The following is a 25,884-nucleotide window of genomic DNA, read 5'->3' on the forward strand; positions in this document are numbered from 1 at the left end:
CTGTTCCGAGTGGAGCCTTTCCTTCTAGGTCATGTGCTGTAAGCACTTCAAGTGACTCATGAAAACCATGTGCTGCATTCTTATGTATTAAGTGAATAACTGCAGATAAAAATTAAAGTCATGTAAAACTTCGCTTTGTAAAATTTCCAGTTCATTCACAAACACAGGCATTAACTCCAGTCAGGAGGGGGGAGAATTGAGGCTTTGTCATTCCTTTTTTATTGTTGTGGATTAGTGTTTCTTTGAAATGAAAACAGTCCCTTTGGGTTGCTTGCCTGGTTAGCCATGGCAGGAAGACAAACGATTTTTACAGTATCAGACATGCGGTTTCCTGTCTGTGTTTAACTTTGAGCAGAACATCACAGCCAGCTGGTCCATGGCTCCTCCAGACAACTAGATAATAGCCTGTAATAATTTTGCCTCTGGAATGACTGTCATCCAAATCTATTCTATACATTGGTCTTGCAGGCTTTTTTCTCTACATTTTTTGTACACCAAGAACAAGAATTTTTTTGCAGTGGTTTTGCGCATTCTGTAGTTTTAGAGAGCAAGACAAGAACTAGTCTAAAAAGGTCTGATCAAACAGTGATCTTAATAATATTAGCAGAAACTGAGATAAAAAAGATTGCAATTTTTCACCTGTTAATCACAGTATTTCCTTTCAAGCTATTGCTATAAATGACTAGTGTTTTACCTCTTCTTCCTGTGTGCACACTTAAGACAGACCAGATTTAGTTTGTTTATGGTGTTTCTGAGGTAAGAAAGAAAATCCTGGGTAAGGCAACAAGTTCTAACTTCCACCAAAGGTTAGTCACTAAATTCCAGTGATTCACAGCTGAGCTGTTATTGCTTATGGAAGAATTGGTTTATAGCGCTATTGGTTTACATGAGTCTTGACTGTGAAGGGCAAACCTCCTGACTCCATTTTTAGACACAAGCATCTAATGGTTTTGGGTATTGGAGGTGTTGTGACTCACTCAAAAGTGACTTTACAAATGTCTGAAGTAGTTACATCAAAATCAAATGTTTATTGTATGGATTTTCATTTAAATTGCCAGTCTGCAAGATAAGCAAGACAGTCAAACATGTGCCTAAACATGCCTATAGTTCTGCTGTGTCAGGGAGCTGACGCTGATTCAGATCCCTGGCATTCAAGGCCACAGGCAGCTGGTGGAAAATACTGAGTGCAGAATCACTCCAAATAATGTCCTGTAGAAATAACATGCAGGAGACAGGTAAGCATTTTAAATCTGACGACTCTGTGTTTATTTTTTAATCCTTCTCTATTTTTGACCAAAAAAAAAAAATGTGGGTGACTGGCAGGCAGCTTACACCCCTGTGGTGGAAAAATGCTTCTCACAGCAAATATTATTTATTCAAAAGTCTAATATTAGTGTTACCAGAAGGCAAAGCCAGGGAGCAAAGCCACTGGAAAAGATTAGCCAGAATCAGGGGTAAAAGGCCTTGGGTGGCTAGAAGTTGACTAGGTGGCAGACAGAGGCCTGGTCCCTCTGTAGTGGAAAAAATGAGTGCAGGACTAGACTATGAGGGTTTTTTGCTCCCTGATGTCTGGTTGTGTCTGGCGGATCTTCTGCATCTTGCTTTACCTTCTTCTACTTTGATCTGCTGTGATGAATCAGGTCTGTCTGTAGTTGTTTGTACAGTTCCAGTCCTCCTGTGATGTTTGGGCAGCTTTGTTCCTCAGCTTTCCCTTCACTACATCTCCCAGCCACCAGCCAATGTGAGCATGACAGCTGCCTAACAAAGCTGGGTTTTATTAACAATTCCAAGTTCTTTGACTGAAGTCAAACCTTGTTTATCCTAAGGGATCAAGCAGGACTGTGCCCTTTCCAGCCCCACCTCTGACCCATTCTCCGTGGATGGAGAGGACCAGGTACTCGTTGTAGAAAAGAAAATGGGATTCCTGCATGTTACTTAGTGCATGACCTACCTGCCTGCTGTGCCATGCAGCTCCTTCCTCTTGTGCAGCTCATTTAGACACAGTCATTCAGCAATATGCAGTGGAGACTGCAAACAAGAAAAGAAATCCTTTAAATACTGTCGTTAATATATATGCAGTTGTTGTCCTGAGCATCAAATTCAAATCCAAGCAACAGTGCAGGGAACTTCAAAGTTGGAGCCAGGATTTCAACACAGCTATGTTTGGTTTATAGTTAGTTGTTTCATTGTAACTTATATGGTGATAATTTTTTATCCTCACCTGTCTCTTGCCATGCTGTGCAGATCTCCATGCAGCTTGCAAGCGACATATCTGTGGGATGGCTTAGGTAGCCTGTGTTTAGTGTTCACCTTTTGCAAGATGAAGTCATTATTTTGGGCATTCCCACCACATCCAAATATGGGAGAAACCTTTAGCAGCAACTCTGAACCATCCAGACAGTTGCCTTGAAATACCAAAACCTCAGTGGTAGAGATGAGTGACAGGTCAAGAGTTTATGAGAATAATGAAAATGAACATTGGGGAAGTGTGTCAAGGGAGGGAGGGTGTTCTGCTACTAAAAAACTTCACATTGATCATGGTTTTACAGAGTTGGCTAATTGAGAGTGTAAGAGACATCCCTATTTGATTAATCAATTGTGGCTGAGTCATTTGCCTGAAGATTACAGCCTGTGGATTTGCAGTGTGTCAAGTGCTGTGATTGCTCACTGTGTACAGTTGTTACCTGGGAGAGCTGGCGTTGCTCTGCTGCCTGAACCACCACAAGCATGCCTGTGGGATGCCTTGTCCTGCACCCGTATTGCAGGAGATATGGATAATGTTTCAATGTCCTTAACTTCATATCTCTCATTTGTCTCTAACATGTTGTCCCTGTCTTTTCCTTTCTTTCTCTCCTCTTCCTCTCTTTACTAGAGTCAAAGTGTTAGTGATTTTACTTGACTACATAGGAGGATCTCAAACTTAAGAACAGACTTAAGACAAGTGCACAAACAGTCACCAGTCCATAAATACTTGTGTGATGAGTTGTCCGGTGCTCAAGGAACATCAGAAGGGAGATGGTTACAGCTGGACTGCTTTCAAGTGAATTTTAACAAAGGCTTTCATTAATCTCTTTTTCTGTTATCCAACTAACATGTTCAGAAGGTAACTCTTCCAGCTGCCCCATAAAAGAGGTCAGTAACATTACATAACATTGCACAGAGCCTCTCACTGCTTGTATGTTGGCTTTGTTCTCTATGTTTCCTCTTAGGTATTTGCAGGCACTAGAGTCCCACCCAGTGCCTGCAGCTGTGTGTAACCAAAGGAGAGGCTGTCTAATGCTGAACATCTGATTCATTTAATGGGATAGAGAGGAAATAGAATGAAAAGAGGCTAAAGAAGCCAAAATTTTGTTTTGCTCTCTATTATTTATATTGTTTGCTTCTTAGGAAAATAACCATGCTCAGTTACAGATTTGTGTAAAAACAAACTAGGCAATGCTCTTTTAGTCTGGTTGGCATATTTGTTACAATTTGCATCACTTGAGAGCTTAATAAGTATGGGAATGTGGCCAACCTTTTATCAGGTTGTCATGAAAGAGACTTTAATAATTACAGACAGAAACAAACTGTAACTAACACTGGCAACATAATATTTTGGGAAAGGTTGGAGGGGTGAAACTCAGGCTGAGAATAAAAATACTGGTTAATGTGTGGCATCTGTTGAAACATATTGAAACTGGAGAGATTGATTTGTTCCAGAAACCCACCAGCAAACAGCAGCAGACACCCAACTCTATAACTGAGCCATGTATCACGGGAACTCAGTCACATCATGTAAAGTTAAAATACGTTGGCTTTCATATTGCTGAGTAGGAAAGCTCAGCTACAAGTAAAGTCAAAGTGTGTGAGATGCCATGTACACACAGTGAAGGGACCTATTAGAATGGGAGAGATAAGAAGGGAATGCTTTAGGGGGGGTGGAAGATTTTAAGCAAATAGGTGCTGTGCCAGCAAACCAAGGAATTACACTTTCTAGCCAGGAGTGAGAGAATAAAAACAGCAACAAACTATTTGTTCTGTCTTAGAGCTTAAGAGTTTCTTAAACCTCCTGGGTGCTGAATAGCATACTTGGCAATCAGTTGAAAAATGAAATTCTGCTTACAATAGATGAAATATCCATGAGGTCATTGCTGCCCAGCCTTTTTGCTGAAGTAAGCCACCCAGAGGCAATGAAGTTGCCTGCCTCCCACCCCTGTGACTAAGGTATGTCAGTGGCAGCTAGATGCAGCCATTCCCATCAGGTGACAGATGCATATGCGTGACTCTTCCAACATGTAACACATGTAACTGGGTCATGTAACTGGGGATTATCCCTGGGCATTACAGAGAAGTCTTGAGTCCTGATCCCCTAGATAGTTGTGTGCAAAGGCCAAAGATGCAGGTCCACAGGGGAGAGCAGTACTGGGTGTGCCACTGGTCTTCAAAACAGCTCATACTTCTTACCTTTCAGGAAATGAGATGGCACTGGGCAGTGACATGCATTAAGTGCTCTGAGAGCTGGGTCTGGTTTGCCAGCCACTTGTTGATCTCAGAGCAACATTTAGGCTGCCAAGTACCCAAAAGAGGAGGTGAATGAGTTCTCATATCTTTAAGTAAACCTTTAGGGCACAAAGTGCTGGAACCTGCACTTGAGTCACAGCAACCCCGTGCAATGCTGCAGGCTGAAGGAAGAGTGGCAGAAAAGCTGCATGGAGGAAAAGGACCTGGGGGTGCTGACCACCAGTGGCTGAACATGAGCCAGCAGAGAGAACATATGGCCAAGAGGGTCCACGACATCCTGGCTTGTTTCAGAAAGAGTGGAGCCAACATAACCAGTGCAGCGATGATCCCCCTCAACTCAGCACTGGTGAGGGCATGTCAAATCCTGTGGGCCCCTCACTACAAGGAGGACATTGAGGTGCTGGAGTGAGTCCAGAGAAGCACAGCAAAGCTGGGGAAGGATCTGGGACACAAGTCCTGTGAAGAGTGTCTGAGGGAGTTGGGGCTGTCTGGCCAAGAGAAAAGGAGGTTAACCAGCTTCCTACTACTGTCTGAAAGGAGGCTGTAGCAAGGGGGGGTCAACTTCTTCCCCCAAGTAAGAAGCGTGGAACAAGAGGAAATGGCCTCAAGGGATGTTTAGATTGGATAACTGGAAAAATTTCTTCACCAAAAGGGTTGTTAAGTACTGCAACAGGTTCCCCAAGGAAGTGGTGGAATGACCATCCCTGGAGGTATTTAAAAGACCTGTAGATGTGGCAGTTAGAGACATGGTTTAGTGGTGGACTTGGCAGTGCTGGGTTTGCAGTTGGACTTGATGATCTTAGAGATCTTTTCCAACCTAAACAATTCCATGGTTCTATAGCAGGCCAGGCAGACGTGCCAACTACCGGAGGCAGTGCCTCTCCAGGAGAGAGATACTCTCTTGGTAATATAATTTTCAGACTAAAAGATAAAGACATACAGGACAGCTCAAGCAAAACTTACTGGCCTTGACAGACTTAGTTACCTAGTCAAAAAAAAGCTCCTGTCAAATACAGGAACTTGTTGAAGGAATTCAACATTCAGGAAAGTTTGCAAGAAATGCCAGGGTTTATTTTCCACTGAATAGTAAGATAGAGCCCATTCTGGTTTTAAAATCTGGTAATCTCTCTCTTTTGCCACAAGCTAGTTCAGCATAGAGCTGAGGGAGTGGTGCAACTGATTTCCTGTGCAACAAAACTATTAAATTGAAAAAAAAAAAAATTTTCTTCAGCAAGTATGAAAAATTAAAAAGTTTCCAAGAAGCTGTCATGATAAAAAAAGGCAGGTCAATTTGAGGTGCAGCATTTGAATTTGATTATTATCAAGTATTTTGTGTCAAGATCAACCATTTTCCTAAGGAAAAACCCTCTACCCTGAGTAAGAAAGCTCCCCACCCCCATCTGCAACCCCCCCAAATCAATGCCTGTAAAACTAGCAGAAGTTTTTAAAAGTTGGGTCAACTTTTGTCCTCAAGATAGGGGTTTCAGGGAAAAGTATAAGAGTGTCAGAAGCAGAGTTTCTGTTTTGAAAATCAGTATTCCCCACCGAAAAATGTTTTGCTGAAGATTTCAAGCCATTTTAATTCTAAAAAAGCCACAGTCAGGAGGGTACATGTGACACTGAGCTACAGAATTTCATTTCCACCTTAGGATTCTTCAGTAGAGATAAAGTAAATTACTGCAAGCAGCTGCTTAGAGTAAATTTAATTTCACTAAAAGTGGAGCATTTTATGGAGCTAGTTTTCATCCAGAAAGTACTAAAGAGATGGGCAAGCTTTTCCGTATTTTGTTGCTTGTTGCCTTGCTCAGAAATCACTACACATGCAAGGTTCAAACCTCCCATTTTGTGAAAAGCTCTCCCTTGATTCAAAAAGAGCAGGTCTTGAACTTGAAACTCCTGTACCCCACCCATAGCAGTCCACTCACCACTAGGGATTCAGCATTCACATACATCTCTTGCCAAATTGCAACATTTGAACAGAAATTCTGTTCAAGCAAAAGCATTCAAAAAGTGTTGGTTTTCATTCCAGTGTGGAATTCAAATCAAACTTTGAAACCTCAGGATTTCTACAAAATGGAGTTTTCCTCCAGTCAGCTCAAAGAGCTGCTTTGTGTCTTGGCATCTTGCAAAATAACTAGATCACAGTTCTGTGTCTGGGACCATGTTTTGTGACCTCGTGTTTCTGGGAATTTTTAAGACACTGCGCAAGCTTGCAATACATCAGTGTCAATATATTTCATGTGAGTTCTGCTAATACCAAACATATTCTTTCTGTGCCTGTGGCTTTGACTAGCAGTTGAATAGGCAGCAGCTTTAGAGCTCACTTTAGAGCAGCAGACAGCGAGGAAGTAGCTCTGTCAGTACTGGCTGGGCATTCTGCTGCCCTGCCATTCAAGTGTGTGTCCTCATTTCATTGCCATTGTTTTACTTACTCCTTCCAGAGTTCAGTGACACTAAAGTTGTATCAAAGGCATGAAAACCAACCTAAAGAATGTGCAAGCTCTTGTGCTTTGAAGCTCCCTGACTGAACAGGGGCTGTACAGTGTTTCCATTTTCCTTGGCACCTGAGCCCTATTCCCCCAAGGCTTAGGTAGTGTTAAAGGTTATGCAGATGGTTTGTGCTTAGTTTAAACCACACACAGGAAGCTTTCTTTTAGCTCAACTTCTCTATTGTTATGCTATATTAATAGGATCTTTTGAAGCTTAAGAAAGGACTGATCCACCCAAATAATAGTTCTGGGTGGGGAAAGTTATTTAGGAGCACGTTTGCAAAACATGGAAGGCTATTTCATTTAACCATTTCCTTGCCTGCCTGTGCAGGCAGGTTTTGCTCATTCCAGTGCTCAGAAAGAGGAAGCTGCACTCCCATTTTTTAAATTATGAGGTTTCAGTCATGGGTATTTATTTATAAGTGAACGTATTTATTCTTAGATCCCTGTAGTCAAACCATAAAATGTTGGCTAGCCACTATGAAAACATATAGCTATGCTCTGAATTTTGATCCTGTCCTGATTTTGTACACAGATTTTGCAGAGGTACCCCATGCTTAGTTTGTGCTGGAATGGCTGGTTTGATTCTGCTCATATCATCAGGCAAAATCAAAGGCAGTTCCAGAAGCGTCTTGCTCGGGACACACCTCAATGCCACCAGCTCTTTACTCTTGCTATCTCCTTTAATTCTCCTGTCAGACAGCTTGGTCCCCTCCTAAGCTTAGAGTTCAGCCTTGTCAGTCCTGACACTCAGTTCTCCCTGATGTGTGCTCATTCTTGCACTTCCCAAACTGTGGAATTTGAGTGGAATTTGTGGAAGCTGTGGGATTTTCCTAGCGTCTTAACTACTGAAAATCAGCACAGCCTTTGTCTCTGCTGCTTTAGGTGGGGTTGTGCAGCTGTATGCTTTTCACCCCCTGCTTCTCTGCTTCCTCCAAGCAACCGTGCCAAAGCGGATGTGTCACTTTGCAGCAGGGCTGCAGGATGATACAGTGCTCAGGGGGAAGTGGCCAAGCTGCTCAGCTTCTGCTTTGATTATTTTTATTTTTTTTTACATTCTTTTTCAAGTAACATTTGCAACATCGACAGTTTTTCCCTTCTACCCAAAAATCCCCCTGCACCACAAGCAGAGCTTTCTCTTGTGCAAAAAAAGGAAGAGCTGAAGGAACTGTGAACTCTGCTGGAGAGTTCTCAGCTGTAGAACAAAATAATACAGCCCACTCTAGGACATTGTAGGAATGATTGGAGATCCTCACACAGGTAGCCATAACAGTAAAGGAGCAAGGATTTTGGATGAGTTTCTCCTCAATTAGAGCTGAACGTGCACCCAGCTACCTCCAACTCCTTGGACTCAAGGGGAGCTATTTGAAAGACAACTAATACATCTTAGGGCTTTTATCACTCATTTTGAAAGATACTTGTATTTCAAATATCTGATCTACATACTGCAGCTCTGTGGCAAAAAAAAAAAAAGGCTTAAAAAGCCCTAAAGGAACATTTTCATCTTTGTGAAAGAGTGTATCCTATGATATAGGTGACATATAACTCATTTCCAAGAGCAGAGTCCAGACTTAAGCGTGCTTTTCTGTGGTCAAGGAAAAACCAAAAACAGCCAATACCAGCAAAACAGAACCCTAAATGTTCAATAAAGTTATTTTCTCTGATTTTTATAGGTCATAGTTGTGTCACGTAGTTGTGACCTGCTTGCTGCCAAAACTCCAAAACAGCCATCCCACAATGCAGTCAATTCTCCTCCATCAGGGTGTTTTCCGAGTTCTTAATAAAGTAGATTTTCTAGAAACAAAGAATGCACAAGGGAATAAGCAATGCAAATCTATTTACTGACAGTGACATTTGACTTTCTAAATATATTCCTCTTCTTCCCATAAGAGCTGCACAGACACAGTGGTTTTTTCTCCTCTTCAATATGTTGAAAAGCAAAAGAGTTGTCTTTAATCTGTGATGAACTTTTAGGTATTGTTTTTATTTAAAATCCAATATTTTTTTAATTTACTAACATTTTGTTTTCAAGAGAAATCACTGGAGAATAAGGATTTGTGGTTGCCATAGGTCTGGAAGGAGGGATTGCCTTAAAAATTCTTTTGCATAAATGAAGGAAAAACATTCTTTGTAGGTATTGCTGGTGCATGTCATTGACCTGTGCTCGGCTGGGAATGACAGTGCTAGAAAGGCAATTCCTCTTCCTTGAAACCCTAGAGAGGCTTACATCTGGTTGATGAACCTTTCAAACAGAGGAAGCACATCCTGGTTCAGGATTCAAGCCTTTTTCTTAATAGAAAGACAATACTTTTCAGATTTCCTATCACTTGCCTTTGAATGGCTCCTGCTGCTTGCCAACTGGGTTTACAATGGAAACATGATTACGAGTGAAATTGGAGGGTCAGAGGTAGTGCTTGTTCTAATTGTAAACTTTTACCTTTATCCCTTTTAGCATTGTTCACCTTTGTTTTGAAAGGCACAGAGTAGGGGAAACAGAGGCTTGTGGCTAATGTAGTTAGTGACAGCTTCCCTTCAGAGCCTATTAAACTTTTGCTATTCATATTGACTTATTTGGCCCGATGCACAGAGACTGAGTCAATGATATGGCTGTAAGCATCCACCAGAGCATCATGCTGCCACCACAAGCCACTTGCTTAACTGTGGTTACAGCTTCATTTGTTTTAGTCCACTCAGGTTAGGCTCCCAGGGCTTCTTCCAAACAGTCCCGTCCCTCATGCAAAGATAACACAGTACATTTTATCTGACTCAAAGGAAGAAAAGATTGAGAGAGTAAATTTCCATGTGTTCTGTCAAATCAGGTTCAGATATAAACTCTGGCCTTCCTTTAATCTCTTCTTGGAACAAAACTCTTCCCTTTCAAACTGGTTATCTTCCCTAAGAAATACTGAACCAGAAGGTAGTTTTTAGAGGTGACAGGGCAGCTCTCACCTCTAGGATAATAATCTGTACTCTTCCCAGAATGCATCCCTATTCTAGAATAGCTCCCTGTTGTTCTTCTATTCCCTATATCTATATCTAGGAATACGTCGGTGTGTGCACTGCACCAGGTGTGGAGTTTGGAGTGAACGTCTTCTTTACAACAGAAAAGCAGTGTACAGCACACAAGGAACTCACAGAGTTCCTTGAAAACTTCCAGAGAAGTTTTCTAATACATAAATCCATGCAGAAGTACCTGGAGAGTGGTGATGGTGACCATTCTGAGCCTGTTTACATGCAGATGTTTGAATTTGTTCTAGCATCATTCACATACTTCAAAGCGTGAGAATGAGTTCTGGGTTTTGGGTCTGTATACAAGCATACATATTGTGCCTGAATATTGTCATACAGAGTGTGAACAGACTTCCTGAAGGTGGCTTTGCAGGGATCCTACTAAAGCATACTGGATCTGGAGTAATAACTGGGCAAGTGGGATTTCACATACTTAATTGTCTGTTTATTTATAGAAAAATTAATATGTTCTAGTAATTAGTGGTTAAAGGAGCAGTTTTGTCAAGGATACACTGACAGAGTAAGTACAGGAGGCTTTGGCTATTGTATTCAGGAAAGTGAAGGTTTCATCCATTATGCATCAAAAGCGTGAGAGAAGAACAAAACCACTAAATTACATTAGGTTCTTAAATTTGTTCAGTTCTGGCTTTTTATAAAGTAAGCAGACACGAAAGTCCTGTTAAGCAGAGGCCTACCTACAAAACAACATTTTGAAGCAAGAAAGCAGTGACAATTCTTATTATATGCTGTTAGTGCAGAAGATAATGTATTGCATTCTGAATAAAAATTATAATTATTGACAGCCTTCTGTACATATCAAACTATGATACAATTTCATGTATGCCTTCCTTCTATTCTTTACAGATGACCCTCATAAGCCAGAGGAGAAAGATGAAATTTCCAAAGTCACAATCATAAGTCTTGTCCCGTTACTGGTGATTTCTGTTGCTGTGATTGTTATCTTTTATGCCTACCGCACTCATAAGAAGAGGAAACTCAACAAGGCATGGGAGAAGAATGTTAAGCCCAAGAAGCATAAGGACTGCAGTGATGTCTGTGCTATTATGTTAGATGATGACCGCTCAGACATCAGCTCCACGTGTGCCAACAACATCAACCACAACACAGAGCTGCTGCCCATTGAGTTGGACGTTGTTGTTGGCAAAGGAAGGTTTGCTGAAGTGTATAAAGCCAAACTGAAGCAAAACACATCAGAACAGTATGAAACTGTAGCAGTCAAGATTTTCTCCTATGAAGAATATGCTTCCTGGAAAACCGAGAAAGACATTTTTTCGGATGTAAACCTCAAGCACGAGAACATCCTCCAGTTCTTGACAGCAGAGGAGCGTAAGACAGATCTTGGCAAACAGTATTGGTTGATCACTGCCTTCCATGCTAAAGGAAACTTGCAGGAATATCTCACACGGCACATTATCAGCTGGGAGGACCTCTGGAAACTTGGCGGGTCCTTGGCCCGAGGGATTGCCCATCTGCACAGTGATCACACACCCTGTGGTCGTCCCAAAACGCCTATCGTACACAGAGACCTAAAGAGTTCCAACATCCTGGTGAAAAATGATTTAACCTGCTGTCTCTGTGACTTTGGGTTATCCCTGAGGCTGGACCCTTCCCTGTCTGTGGATGACTTGGCTAACAGTGGGCAGGTAAGTTAGAAGGTTGAAGCAGGGGGTGGAATGGGTAATGTTGGTCTGACAGTTCCTGGGCTGAAAAGATAAAAAGACCTTAAGCTTCTATGGCAGCTTTGACTTGAAACCACAAAAAATTAACGTGAATGTGTTTATAAACGAAGAGGCTCTAAACATTAAAACAACAATGAGAGAAGTGCAATGTAGGTTTTGTTATGATTTGAGATCTGTATGTGTGTGTGATGCAGCCATCCTCTCACTCATGCTAAGCATGTATGAGCTTGCTAGCAACTGTTCGTGGTGCTGCTGCAATGCACACACACACACACAAATAAGTATCTGCTTCGTGTTGTGGGGTTTTGACACATGGAGTTTTCACACCTGATGGCATTACACTTCTGTGTGACTCGACCCAATCCTGGTCTATCCCAGCATATGCAAAGTCAGTCTTGTGTCCTCAAAAGCTGTAAGCACATAACTGCTGATAGATAATAATTTTAAAATTCAAAATAAGAGATCTCTTTAATGAACGGTACGTTCTCCACATGCAAGAAAATACAAGGATGTCAAATAAAAACTATTGCCCCGGTGTGTTTTTTCAACTGAGGAGAGTAGATAATACTCATCTATTTGACAGGGATGCCTGGGGAATGTTTAAGAATGCTTTGGAGACTACATACATCTCTAAATATTGTCTCTTTTAATGAAAACTCACATAGTATAAATTCAGACCATTTGTTAAACTAATTCCTAATACTTTTTTAATTTACTTCTTTAATTTATACTTTAATTATATATTTTATACATTTTTATATTCATATTTCTATATATAGATCACTCAAAGTCGGTCCATTTAAACTGACTTTAACCTCACGTGGAACAAATACTTTAGCTTAGAACATTTTCAGGGACAGATCTTCAGTCTGTAGTGCTTTGTTGAGTTCACAGGAGCTTTAATGTTCTTTATCAAATGAAGATATGCCTTTGAAAGTCTCCTTATTGAAAAGCACCTGTCCTGATCTCATTTTAGAAGATCTATCAACCAGAACCAGGAGTGAATGTTAATCAGTAGATCCATATTTAAAATACTACAAACACCACTCCATTACATATAATTTCTGTCCATCATGCCAGATCTTTTCAGAGTTCAGTGAAGTCATACCAGATTGTCAGTCATAAGACTGGTCCCATTTGAAGCAAGACAAGGACTATGAAATTCATCACCCACAGACACTTTACTTAAAGCAGACCATTACTGCAAGCTGATTTCTCTGGCATTGCTCAGAGTCACTCGGAAGTAGGAGGATAGTGTTGATACGGCCACTTCCACAGTCCACAGCAACACTGATGTCAAAGTACAGGGCTGCCCAGATCAGGTTATGGCTTTGGAGTTGGTGTCCTTGAGCAATGGTGTTGAGACCAACTGTTTTATAGTTTGTTTAGCTTCAGTGAATCTTTTTGGGGGTGGTTACCCAGCAGGAGTCATTCTTCTCTGTGACAAGAGAAGAATGATTGTATAACTCAATTGATTTGACTCCAACTTCTGCCTTGTTCTTTCTGAGGACACAAGTGCAGCCCACTTTAATTCCCCAACATGCCGGCTTCATTGCTGTACATTTTATTAAAGACGTCTTGCACCAAGACTTGCCTTATGCATAATTTCTAAAATTTACCCTGTGACTCAAACCCTTGCCACCAGGAGATTCAACTTCATAACATGCATAATGCAGCTGACCCTATTTTTAATTCAAGAAAATCTTGAGTTTTCGATGAAATAAATGTTAGTATTTAAGTGTTTTTCTTAATGTAATCCTTAAATTTCTTAGTGTCATCCTTAGACACTAATACTGAAGGCAAGTTCTTTGGATTACAAAGCCATCTTCTTTCCAATCTACTCAACTACCTTCCATATCATGCAGATATAGCCATTATTGACTACAATACCAGGCTGGAAAACATCTTTTTCCCCATTAGAACATTTGCAGCCTTTTAATTTGGTCATCCATGATGGTTAATATTTGCAGATATTACTTAGTGTGACCATATAAACCTGGACCTTCTTCCCACTGTGTTCGAAGGACTGGTAGGTGCCTGCAAGGCCAGCAGTTCTGTACCTCAGCAGCATCAGCACCCTTGTAATAGATGGTTTCTCATATAATAAAAAGAGAAATATCTACTGCCTCTCTGACTGGTACAGCTCAGGGTATGAAACATCTCTCAACAGCTTGAAAGAAATGTAAGATTTCCAACAAACAAAGATTCAAATGTCACAAAAAAATGATAGGGCAGTGCAGGAAGAAAGATGGTCCCTCACTAGAAGTTTTGGAAAATCAAGAACTGAAAGCAGACTGGTATTTGCAAAGAAGAAGCATATCCAGACCCTAGAGGGGCAACCAGCTTGGAATTGCCAGAATTTAGGTGCTTAAAAATGCCTTTGAGAATCAGGAGTCACTTGTTTTCAAGATACAGAAAAAGTGTCTTTAACCAAAAGACCTAATGATCTCAATGCAGATAAAAGGACATAAGCAGACTGGAATACATGATAAATTCTGAGCAGAATTGATATAAGATTGGTTTGACAGCATTCTTCAAGTCAGACATAGTTTTTCTCTGCACTTTCTTCTGTGCATTTTATTATAAGGCTTCATCCTCCATTGTCCTGCAAAAGTGCAGAATTATTTTCATTGCTGTGAAGAGTGTGTGAAATGCCAGACCAGAACAGAACTTTGTGGCAATGTGAGGAGTCTGTATTTAGGCATCATTAACTCTTGTTAAAATCAGCAAGGTTTGCAGGGGTTGGGCCACGTGCACACGTAACCTTCTTAAGATTTGGGTGGTATCTGCTTGGGGAAGAAATCAAGTGCTAGGGAGTTAATGGGGAGTTAATAGCAACCTCTGCTTCAGTGTTTCCATATGTACGTTTTATGTAGGGAAGGGAGTTGGTGCTCACCTCGGTGGTGCTGAGACGTGAATGTCCCGAGTACCTCTTCAGTGTATAGCTGCTATTCATGTGCTTGACATTAAATTCATCAGTGTCAATGTAGCAGGGAACTTAACTTTGAGACTGCTCACACTGAATTTTTTTCCTGTCCTCTGTTTATAAAGGCTTTGATCCTACAACCATTCAGATATTTTTGACACAGAGATTTTCTGCTGTTGCAAGGTCCTATGACAAAGCCATGTTCTTGATCTTTCCTTCTTCTTATGATACTTTCCACTTTTTGTGGAACATCTTCCCATTTGCCCTGAGCCTGAGGTGATAAGACATGTTTACAGAGGCTTATAAAAGGGGTGTCATAGGGCTCTCTCAAGACTGTACATTTACTATGTGGCTGCCTGCAGTTGCAGACGCAGTAACTGAAATGGTCTTTTGCAGCCCTGCTTGCCTCTGGGCTCTGGAGTGATTGCTGTAGTGTAAACAGCTCTTTTAAATCGTATGTCCTACTGCATCACCCACTTGTGTTTGTTCATCTCTGCCATTAACCAGTCTCCAACTTGAAGCTGTCTTTGCCTGATGAAAGACTTCTATTTGCAATTTTTCAAGGAGGGATACATTATTTATACCTTGTGGAGAGTTTGTTATTTGAGTGAACCGTTGAATGATCCAAGAATTCTTCTTAAATCCTTTCTTGTGATAAAAACACACTTTTAAACTTCCCCTTCTGTAAAGCAAAATCATAAGCTAGATCTCAGCAAAGCTGCTAAAGTCGTTGCTGAAAATTGCTCAGTATGAATAAAGTTTATGAGAATGTTTTTTCAAAGATTTTTGGTTTTGGTTCAAATGTGTGGTTCTGCATTCAGTATTTGTGTGTTTGCTTTCTTCTCCCAGGCCTGCATTTACTCTCCTTTTAAGCCTACCATGAAAAGAAACAGCCAACACTGTAATATGCTGTGCAATATAATACAATGTATTTCTTGCTCATCTGAAAGACACTTGGTCAGCAGCAATTGCTTCAGGCCCAAAGGTCAGAGTTTATCTGTGAATAGCCAAAGAGTGAGAAAATTTGTCAGTGTCAAAATTATTTGCTTAAGGAACTATAAAGGGCTATGTTTTTTTTTTTCTCCCCACCAAGAGAGGTGCAAGTAAGTTGGTAGTCAGGACAATGCCAGATTCCCCTGGCAGCAAAAAATACAGCCTGTGCCAAGTGTAGCCTGAATTTTTGGATACATGTCAAATGGCACTGTTTCTGTGAAAGCTGAAGTTAAATCACAGTGGAATCCAAAACATGAATTGCAATTTCAGCTCATGAGCTCTCCCCAATCTCTTGTCCTGTAGGTTGGCACAGCAAGATATATGGCCCCTGAGGTTTTGGAGTCCAGGATGAACCTGGAGAACATGGAGTCCTTCAAACAAACAGATGTGTACTCCATGGCTTTGGTCCTCTGGGAAATGACATCTCGCTGTAACGCTGTCGGAGGTAAGTGCCATCTGTTTTCTTCTCTCTAAAAGTATGTTGAGACAGACATACTCTCATGGTTGTCTGGGGAGGGGGTGATTCTTTTTAACTATCACCAGCTTTTCTGGTGTATCTGGATGCTGCAAATTAACAGTCCTTCCATAGTGTGAGGTGCATATGTGCATGAGCAGGCTTGAACACCAAGCAGCTGAGCACAAGAGCAAATTGATCCTCAGTTGGTGTAAGGATAAATCTGCTGTTAGGTAGGTCACTTCTAAAGATTACTAAAGTCTGCTTTCCCTATGACACCTTGAGCAGCCATGGATTGACTCAGTCTGGTTGATCTCACGCAAAATAATTGGAAACATAAGTCAATTTGAAATATTGAACCAAAGAAGTGATAACTGCTTCCCATTTACTTTTATGAAAAAAAAGTATGAAAAAAAAATGTTAATTTTATGAAAAAAAATGTTAATTCTCAAACCTAGTAAGGGCCAGTTAAGTGTCACATTTACTAATTGAGAATTTCAGTAAGAGGCATCATAGTGATATGGAAAGTTTCCTGTTTTCCCAAAATCACCAGCTGCTGCACATCATGTTTTGTGATTTTGCAAGAAATCAAGGGATGTTTGCTGTATAAAGTGTAGTAACAAAATTAAAGTATTGGAACTGACTATCCAGAACAGCTCCAGGAAAAGCTGCTGTGCTTGTTCATATTCAGAGTTTCTTCTGAAACAAAAATCTCCATTTCTGCTTTGACTAAAGTCAACCCAGAATTCCCAGCATGCAATGCTGGTATCAGCAAAGTTGCTGTTGGGACATCTACAGTACATATTGCCATGTTTGAAGTTTTTCACCTTACTTCAGGAATTAAAATAAAACAAAGTTGCATGTAAAATTCTTGAGCCTCCTGGAATCATCTAAGAGTCATTCTGAAAAATATTGCTGCACAGTTCAGTGCTCACACAGGCAGTCTAATGAGTGGGCCTGTACAAGGTAACAGTAATGTGGGTATTATAGTAGATATGCAACTGTGATTTGATTTCTTATCCTTCTTCCAGAACCACAGAGGCTCCCTTTTCATCAGGCTTGGCACAGTTCCACCTTGAAGGGCTACCATAGACACAGAGGCAGGACAGTCTTGCAGGCTAGAGCACTGTGCTATGAGGAACATAGTGTTCAGGAGGGAAACCAATGTCCCAGGGGAAGATGTGCATAGCTGCTCCTTGTTTCTCTACCAGCATCTGTGGGATACCACAAGGGAGGTCTCTGAAACCACTCAGCACAGTCACTGTGTGGCTGCACCATGATGTCCATGTGCAGGAGGGAGGAATTGCCTCCATCTCAGTCTCCTGCTCTGACCAGGATTTGGTCTCGCTGGGTGGGCTGTATTGTGGGCAAAAGTTTTTCCCCTGTTTGCACCCTGCCAGGAAAGCTACAAAGCGAGTATGTGTGCCGAACCTGCTAGCATAAAAGCATGAAAAAGAACACCAAATTCTTTTCTAGTCAAACATTTAAGGGTAAAACATTTGGTGCTCAGGAGCTGAACCTCAATCTGACATATTCCAAGGCAAACCTATTCATATTTAATGGATCATGGTCATGCCTGTTTCTAAGTGCATTGGCACAACCTCAGCCTTTCATTAGCACTTTTATAAATGTGGCAGAGGAGATTTAAAACCTGAAAAAAAGGAACTGTGCCGTGTTTCATGCTCTGTCTCTGTTCCTTGCATTTAGGAGCTCACCTGATTAGTATAAGTATGAGCTGTTCACTGTGGAATCCTTTATCTTTGATGATTCCTGAGTCCCTTTCTGTTCAGATTTGCTGAGTAGGGCAAAATGAAGATTGTAGGAAATGCAAACCTTATTGCTGCTGTTCTCAGAAGGCAACTGCTAAAAGAGGATATAAAGGGTGTTTCATAAGGAAGGAAAACCACCAGCATGTTTAGCTAGAAGAGGTTGACCCATTATAACCTTGAGAAGAGGAGCTGAAGTCATTTCAGTAAAGGGAAATATTTCTCTGGCCCGCCATCCCCTTTCAAGTGATGCTTAACCCCCACCCACATCCTGATCTTCCCTATTCATTTCATCCCTCAGTCATTCTCATCTCCAGAAACACTTTTCTTGAGTTTTATTTCCCTATTTCAGTCATCTTTCCTGAGGTGAGGTCTGCAGCAAAACCCCAGGAGCACTAGAGCAGATCTATAGGGGTTGGAATTTGTGCTTAGCATCTCTGGCTAAAGCAGTGAAACACAACTCCAAAGATGTAGATCCCTTAACTTGTCACTGGTACTGAGCTGCAACAGCATTGCACCATTACTCTCATTTCCTTCTCAGATTTTTCCCTGGTTTGTGCAGTCTGGTTATCTTTGCAGCCAGCTGGTGAAATACCCTTACAGTGATTCATGACTACAGCTCCCCCTCTGCTTTCTTTCTCCATCTGTCACTTGAGAGACTCCATCCTCTCCTTGCAGCCTTCCTGAGGAGCTGCCTCTGCTCACACAACTCCTCTTTTACTCCTAGACTGTTTAGCAGTGAGAGAAATGTCTTTGCATGTAAGGCAGAGTAGCTGACCTGATTGCAGACAGCCTTTTCAAAGGAGCCTAAAAGATCTAGGCTCTGCTTTGCAGGGTATGCTTGGCTGTGCTGTCAGCTCAGGGCAGTTTTGAGGACAAGAGTGGGAGTCTTAGCCAAGGCAACAGCATTAACAACTTTATTTAGGGAGGGAAGCATGCAACGAAGGGGGGCTAATTGCCGTTCAGCCATGTAGAGGTACAGGGACTTATTTCTTTTTCAAAGGGAGCTCTTGGGATTCATTTGTCAGCATGCAGGTGTTCAGTGAGTGTGGGAGGTGATGCAGGCAGGTCCTTTCACTACAGACGCTTTGTCAAACACAGCCTCCACGCTATGCCAGGCCTCTTCAGTCAGCAGACATTTAAACAAAAATACCCAGCAGCACAACCCATACTGTGAGGCTGCTGTAGTAAATAAGCAGGTGGGGATCAGCTTTTGAGAAAGGCCATGCTGTTCATTGTTACTTTGTTGTGCTAAATACGGAGAAGCAGAAATGGGGCGCGAGGGAAAGGGAGACAGAGGCAAAGATCGAGGTTGACTGATTTTTCACCAGAGTATAATTTAAGAGGCATATTTAGAAACTCAGCAACACTACTTTGGGGAGAACTTCGACTGTTCCATGCTGCTGTTAACGTGGTATTTCATCCAGCATAACAGCTGTGCACCAGATGCTGCACGTTGCAAGAAATATAATTTTCATCTCAACCACTTGCTTTCAGAGTGACACAGCTTTGGTGACTGAGACAAGTGTAATTTCTCTGACAGCCTCCTAGAAAGAAAAGAAAACCATCTGGTTTGTATTGCAACTGCTATGGGTGAGGGACTATTGGGGGTGGCAGGGGAGAAGGAGAGTAAAGAGAACTTCTGAATACATGGGTTTGGTGAAGAGGGAGAAGAAAAATCCCCTCAGAAAATGGCAATGTTGCTGGAGCAGTATTGCCTGGAATGGTGGCTGGCTTAAGTGTAGTATCAGAGCTGGGTTTAAAATGGCAGCCTTAATTTACCAGAGCTGTGTTTCATGAGAATAAAATCAAGATTTTATCTTATGCATGATAAGAGTCATCCAAGAGCCACAGTTTCACAACTAAACATTTGCGCATCCTGTACCTCATTAAATGCTCAGCTTTCACCACAATGACGTGGAGCGGTGACATTTCTGGCAGCAGAGAGCAATTAGATGGCCTGTACAGCAGGGCTGTGCCTCTGCAAAGAGCCCTGAGGTGACTGCAGCTCGGGGATGATTTGAATTTCTCCTTCTGTGAAGCAGAGCCCATTTAGGGCATGTCTGCACTGCACTGACTTATAATGGCATACAACCTTGGCTGGTAGATCCACAGAGTGCAGCATCACCCCATGACAGGCACCCATGTGCTGGAATTCTCCAAACAGCACTACAGTGCTACATGTAAGATAGCATGTGGTATCCTTCAGCAAGCCCATGTAGCAGTGGATAAGGTCTCTGCACCAGACCCCATGTTGAGCACTGATGTGCTCTGTGTTTGCCACTTTCCCACCTCAGGATTCACTCTGCACTGACTGAGCAGCCCCTAAGCCTACCCTGATGGCAGGGCTCATGCACTCCCAAAGCTTTAGAAGGGTAACTGTGTCTTTGATCATCAGATTGAAGTCACTTAAGAGTTATGTGAGCACAATGAGTTCACTCATCCCAATGCATCCTTACCTCAACAGGGAAACCTAGGGAAATTTATGAAGTAAGCATTTGACAGCATCTTAAAATTTGCCATGAAACAGCTTTTGGGCCCCTGTTTTGGGCATTATTTTCCCTTTGTGCAACTAGTGCAAGTTAGCAGACTCACTACCGAATTCCTCTAGCATGAAGAAAGACACTATCTGAAGTACTCTACCTGTGTTTGCATGAGCTGTCACATTAGCTCCATCATCAACTGATTTATCCCTTCTTCCCCCTCATAAACTCTAAATAAAAGGGCATTTCAAAGGGACCTAGAAGTTCCCAAACACAAGCTCACTGCTGTGGGCTGTGCCTCACAGTTTACTTCTGCTGGCCTTTCACCTCACTCCTGCTTTGGTTCTGCAAATAAAACACCATCATCCAGCACGAGAAGTTGTCCCACAGAATTCAGTAAGACAGGTCACTTAAGGGAGTGTCAGCAGGGATTGTGGGTATGCTCTTCTGACCCAAAGAAAATTTCACTGAAAAAAGCTTAGAGTAGAAAAAGTCCACAAGTGAGCCAAATTTTTCAAGCTTTCCTTACACACAGCAAATAGATTTTCAGTAATGTCTCTGGGGCTAAAAATCCAATCCCAACCTTTCCGAAAATTATAGCTAGGCCAATGTCAAAAGAAACCAGAGGTACAGCAGTTAGTAGTGCAATTCAGCTCTCAACCATAAAGAATAAATGCTGGAGGTTAAAGCTGAAGGAATTCTGCCATTTTTGAACGCTAAAGGTTCTGTAGTTCATGGTTCCTGACATACTTATGGTACTTCATTCAGGTGTCATTTTTAGTGCGCAACTAGTCTAAAACCAATGAAAATAATCATACAAGGCATGAGAACTAGAATCAGCATCTGTATACAGCCACACACAGGCATCTGGGCACAAACTTCTTAACCTACCTCTAATTGACATCTGTTACATCTACTGTAGCACGTAAACATGATCCATGAATAATACCAGCTATTGCTGCAAAATGTGTCTGGCACTTGAGATTCCACAGCATTAGGATGACTTACTGCATGGGGATTTAGTGGGCTTTTTTTTTTACTTTCCAAGGAAAAGAGAAGCATGATAATAAATAGCAAGAAAGTTCTGCATGCTTTTCAAAATGAGGGAAGGCATAACTGTATTGGTAGAAAGTTATTATAGTGAATTGGTGTCTGGCCTCAATTTCTCTTTCTTTACCATAAACAAAAACAAAGCAACAAAAAATCCAAACCTGAAAAACCTATTCAATCTTTGTATTTGGAAGAGGAGTGCTCATAACTTACAAACAATTTCTCAAACAGAAAAAATATATTATGAACCTACCAATTCCCAGGAAAGGCTTTCCCTACTCCTGCTTGAACCATCTCATTAACCTGAGCAACCTTGAGGTTAAATCAGTGAGAGGAAACAAGAAGTCAGCACCACAGTGTCAGCTTCCCTCTGTTGGACATTTAGATTCCTCTGACTCCTCACCCTGCCAGATCTCAGCACCTTGGCTGGTGTCCATGACAATACCAGAACTAAACCATGACTGATGGAGATGGTGCAGGAAATGGCCATCTAAGTCATGTGATTTAAATTTTCCCAGTGAACTTTAATATATAAATAATATATAATAATATATAATATTATTAATATAATATAATATAATATAATATAATATAATATAATATAATATAATATAATATAATATAATATAATATAATATAATATAATATAATATAATATAATATAATATAATATAATATAATATAATATAATATAATATATAAAATATATAAATAAATATATAATAAATTAGCTTTGAACATATAGGTATGTGCAATATAGTCATTGTGCATCCACTGCATGCTAACCCAGGTCTGACTAGCAAGATTGCAACTTCCCAATTCATTTCTAGGGCTAAAGTCTTGTCAATTTACTTTGGCTGAGTCATCTCAGACTCAGATTAATGTGGGTGAAACTGGTTTGCCTTCTTGTACAGGAAAGAAAGCCAAGCAGACTTTGGCCCTTGGGTCTGAGAAGATGGGAGTTTTATTTCTGGACTAGAGCCATTCTCCAGAGCATTTTATGGAAAGTGGCGAGCTGCAGATGGCTAGGGAGAAGGAAAGAGAGCTCTGCAGGAGGCATCTATGGGGTCATCTGCTGCTCTGCACACAGTTGATTGCAGCTGAATCTCTAGATGCTGAGCATTTAAAGCACAAGGTTTAATATCCCTTCCAAAATGTTTGCTATTGTAACTTGTTAGTCTTTTTAAGCATTAGCCTGATAAAGTCTTCATCTCATGGCCATCACATACAAGTGAGATCTACAGCCTGATTTCAAGGCTTTGGAGAAAAGTCCAGTTAGTTGCCTTCAATACTACCTTGTTTTTATCATGAGACATGACAGAAGGATCTGACCTGTGTTTTTATCATTAGTTATTTTCAGTAGTGTATTACATGACCCCATCCTTACTTTTCTCTCCCAAAGTAAAGTGCACCCAAGTGCTGGAGATTCTTCCCATTTCTTCTGGGCTTTTAATCCTTATTCCCATTTCTTGGCACTTTTTACCCCTTTAGAGGAGTGAGCAACATTGGGCACTGCAGTTGAACTTGGTTGTAACATCATGCAAGAGTGGTTTGTCTCTCCGCTCATTCGTCTCTCTTCACACATCATCTGGGCATTCGCATGCATTCTCCAGACTGCTTTGTAGATTACACTTCAGTTTTTCTTGCCCTCAATTAATTCCTAGAAAGAAATAAGAGGCAGCAGAGCAGGCCAACTTCATAAATCTTTTTCTGATAGCAGCAAGTCATTAGGCTTGTGAGTAAAGTCTCCATCTGTTCCCAAAGAAACCACAGCATTTTCTACACTGTGTCAGCATCTACTATAATATTTCCGCTCTCAGAGATTTCTTGAGTTTTCTCCAAAAGGTCCCATATGTCTGCCTCTTCCTTTCTCTCTCCAAAGAAAAGCAAAGAAAATATGCAACATGCAAACAAAAAACTAGAGTGGCAGCAGCCCCTTCAGAAAGCTGTGCCCCTGTATCACAGGCCAAAAGTGATCCATTTTGGGAAGGGTGTCTAAAATAAGAGCAGACTACTACTTTCTACAAAAGAATGCAGCTTAGGAGTAAACAAGGGCAGTATGGCAGCTTCCAGCATTCCTCCTTAACTCTATCTTTGCCCTTTCCAAGCAACTGTTTCATCCTAGCAATCTGCACATTCACATCTCCCATGTACCTAGATAGATTTCAGTTTATATTTCACCTGGTAAGTGTTGTGTGGACTCCAGGAGAGCTAAGGGTGACCAACTCTTCAAAAGCTTGGCTCATGCAAAACTCACATTAAAGCTCCTGTGCGTTTTACCTCAGCAGAGATTGAAAGGCTCACAAACCATCATAGATTACTCTGCTTCTTGGACTGTTGCTAATATTATTATGTACTGAAGGGTTTAAATGAGAATTGTTTTGTTGGCTAGGAAACAAAAGGGGAGGGAGGGAGTGTGGGAGAAATACATTTGAAACATTTTTGAAAATGCCAACTGGCTTTGCTTTGTTTAGAGCTGGTCAAGCAGAACAGTGGCAGTGAGCAGCTAATCAGTAGCTCCTGCTTCTCAGGGAGCAGCCAGTCCCTTCATTCTCAGCACCAGCACAGCCCCACTAAATACCCTGTGTTTGCTTCCTCTCTTGTCAGAAGTGAAAGAGTATGAGCCCCCATTCGGCTCCAAAGTGCGAGAACACCCTTGTGTGGAAAGCATGAAGGACAATGTCCTGAGGGACAGAGGGCGACCCGAGATCCCCAGCTCCTGGCTTAACCATCAGGTAAGAGCACCACACGTGAGCGGTGGGAGCTGTGCTGTGCATTTAGCTGCTGCCTGAAGCCTGAGCCTTACCTCAGTGCCCTGCCCAACAGGCTGGACCTCTCTTTGCATGGAGAGGTCTGTCACACATGGAGACATCTTTATCACAGAGTGGCACTGGTGCTGACGTGGTTCAGACGCCACAGTTCTCTGCACCGTGCCTGCCCCAGTGCCCTGGTATTCCTGCTGCACACCAGTGTAACCTAAAAGCAATCAAAACAGAAACATTGGAAGCCTGAGATCCAACAATCATCTGGAGAGCCACTGAATAATTAGGCCCTTAAAGCACACTGTGTGTAGGCTCTGAAAGGGCAAAGAAAACAACTTCACACATGGACCTCTGTTGCAGGCAGAATGGGAGCTTCAGACAAAATTTAATAGAGAAGCCCTCCTGTTGAGTCATGAGGTACAGAAAGGATCCCTTTGCTTTCTAAACTCCTTCTCAGAGAGGTGTCTAGGTGTGGCTGGATCCAGTCTTCACCCCAGATTTTGTCAACAGTTCACGTTTTAAGGATTATATAATTACAATTAATATATAATAATTAATATAATATAATTAATATAAATTATAATTGTTTAAGGTGCACTTGAACCATTCTACAAGTTTGTCCCACATGATTAAGGATGGCAAACCAGATATAAAAATATAAATTATTTATTATGATAATGACTAGCCAAAAAGGTCTGAATCAGTGTATGTACTACACAGTATAGGAGCTATAACTAGTCATATAGCATGCACTATGAAGCAATATTGAAGCAATCATATTAAAGCAACAGTACTAAAGGCTGCAAAACCAATCATTAACTAAAGATTGATGACAGCCACCCATGCCAACAGCCGTAGGCAAATCTCTTCCCCTCAGCCTCGAGGAGTAACCTTGAGGGTGTGGGAGTAACCCTGAGGCACTGGACTCCTCAAGGAGAGGAATCTCTACGCTCACACCAGGAAGGGTTTTGTTAGAAGATGCTGTTGTTAAAAAGTAGAACTTTCATAGTATAAAGTGATTGACTGTCAGTCAGATGTCTCCAGGCCAGCTTGATAAGCTCAGCAGCTTTAGATGAGTTATTAATAGTATCACTTGTTTGTTCCCCTGTTGGGCAGTTTACCAGATCTATCACATCTTCACCTCACTATCAAGATGTTTGAGTTAGACTGATTTCAGCATTATTCAACACCAAAAACAGCATGACCCCCTTCTCCATTCACCACTGGCACCTTTGCAAACAAGGCACTGTTCAATTTTCTTTACCCCATTTCCAGGGAGACCATCCTGCTGCGCAGGATCTTCAGCAGAGAAAGCAAATCTCAGTACTTTACCATGGAAACCAGTCATAGTTGTATCCCAGCTGTTGACAGGTTTAAGGAAATACAAAATTTGTCTTCAGCAAGCCAGTCTGCTTTTCTTCAGGTTGTGCATTAGCAGTCCGTTTCCCTTGCATATCACAAAGCACTTTGTCAGCTTCCTCCATTCACAAGCACCACGGTTCCACTTCCTAGGCAATAGAAGATTTTTCAGTAGATGAAACTGAATGGAAACAAGCCAAACACATGCATTTCTTCACCTTTGCTCTAAGTAGTTTTATCAGTAGAGGCAAAATGTGAATCATATCAGAGAAATGTGGCTTGGTCGTTCCACTTTTCAATGAAATATGCTGAGTGGTCTTTAGCGACAAAAGGAAAGTATCACAAATGTTTATAAAAGCCCAGGCAACCACGAATATCATCTACTATTTCCAT

At 41.4% G+C, this 25,884-nt stretch overlaps 1 protein-coding gene across 1 annotated transcript in view; it reads left to right on the plus strand.

Moving 5' to 3' along the window:
- Window positions 1-25,884, plus strand: part of TGFBR2 (transforming growth factor beta receptor 2) — a 61,191-nt gene that overhangs the window by 31,254 nt on the left and 4,053 nt on the right. The window contains exons 5-7 of the mRNA XM_058832581.1: window positions 10,863-11,662; window positions 15,921-16,062; window positions 23,978-24,105. Of these exons, the coding sequence (XP_058688564.1) occupies window positions 10,863-11,662; window positions 15,921-16,062; window positions 23,978-24,105 (1,070 nt within the window). The remainder of the gene's footprint in view (window positions 1-10,862; window positions 11,663-15,920; window positions 16,063-23,977; window positions 24,106-25,884) is intronic.

Source organism: Poecile atricapillus, chromosome 2 (genome assembly GCF_030490865.1).
Source record: "Poecile atricapillus isolate bPoeAtr1 chromosome 2, bPoeAtr1.hap1, whole genome shotgun sequence".
NCBI classification, from domain to species: Eukaryota; Metazoa; Chordata; class Aves; order Passeriformes; family Paridae; genus Poecile; species Poecile atricapillus.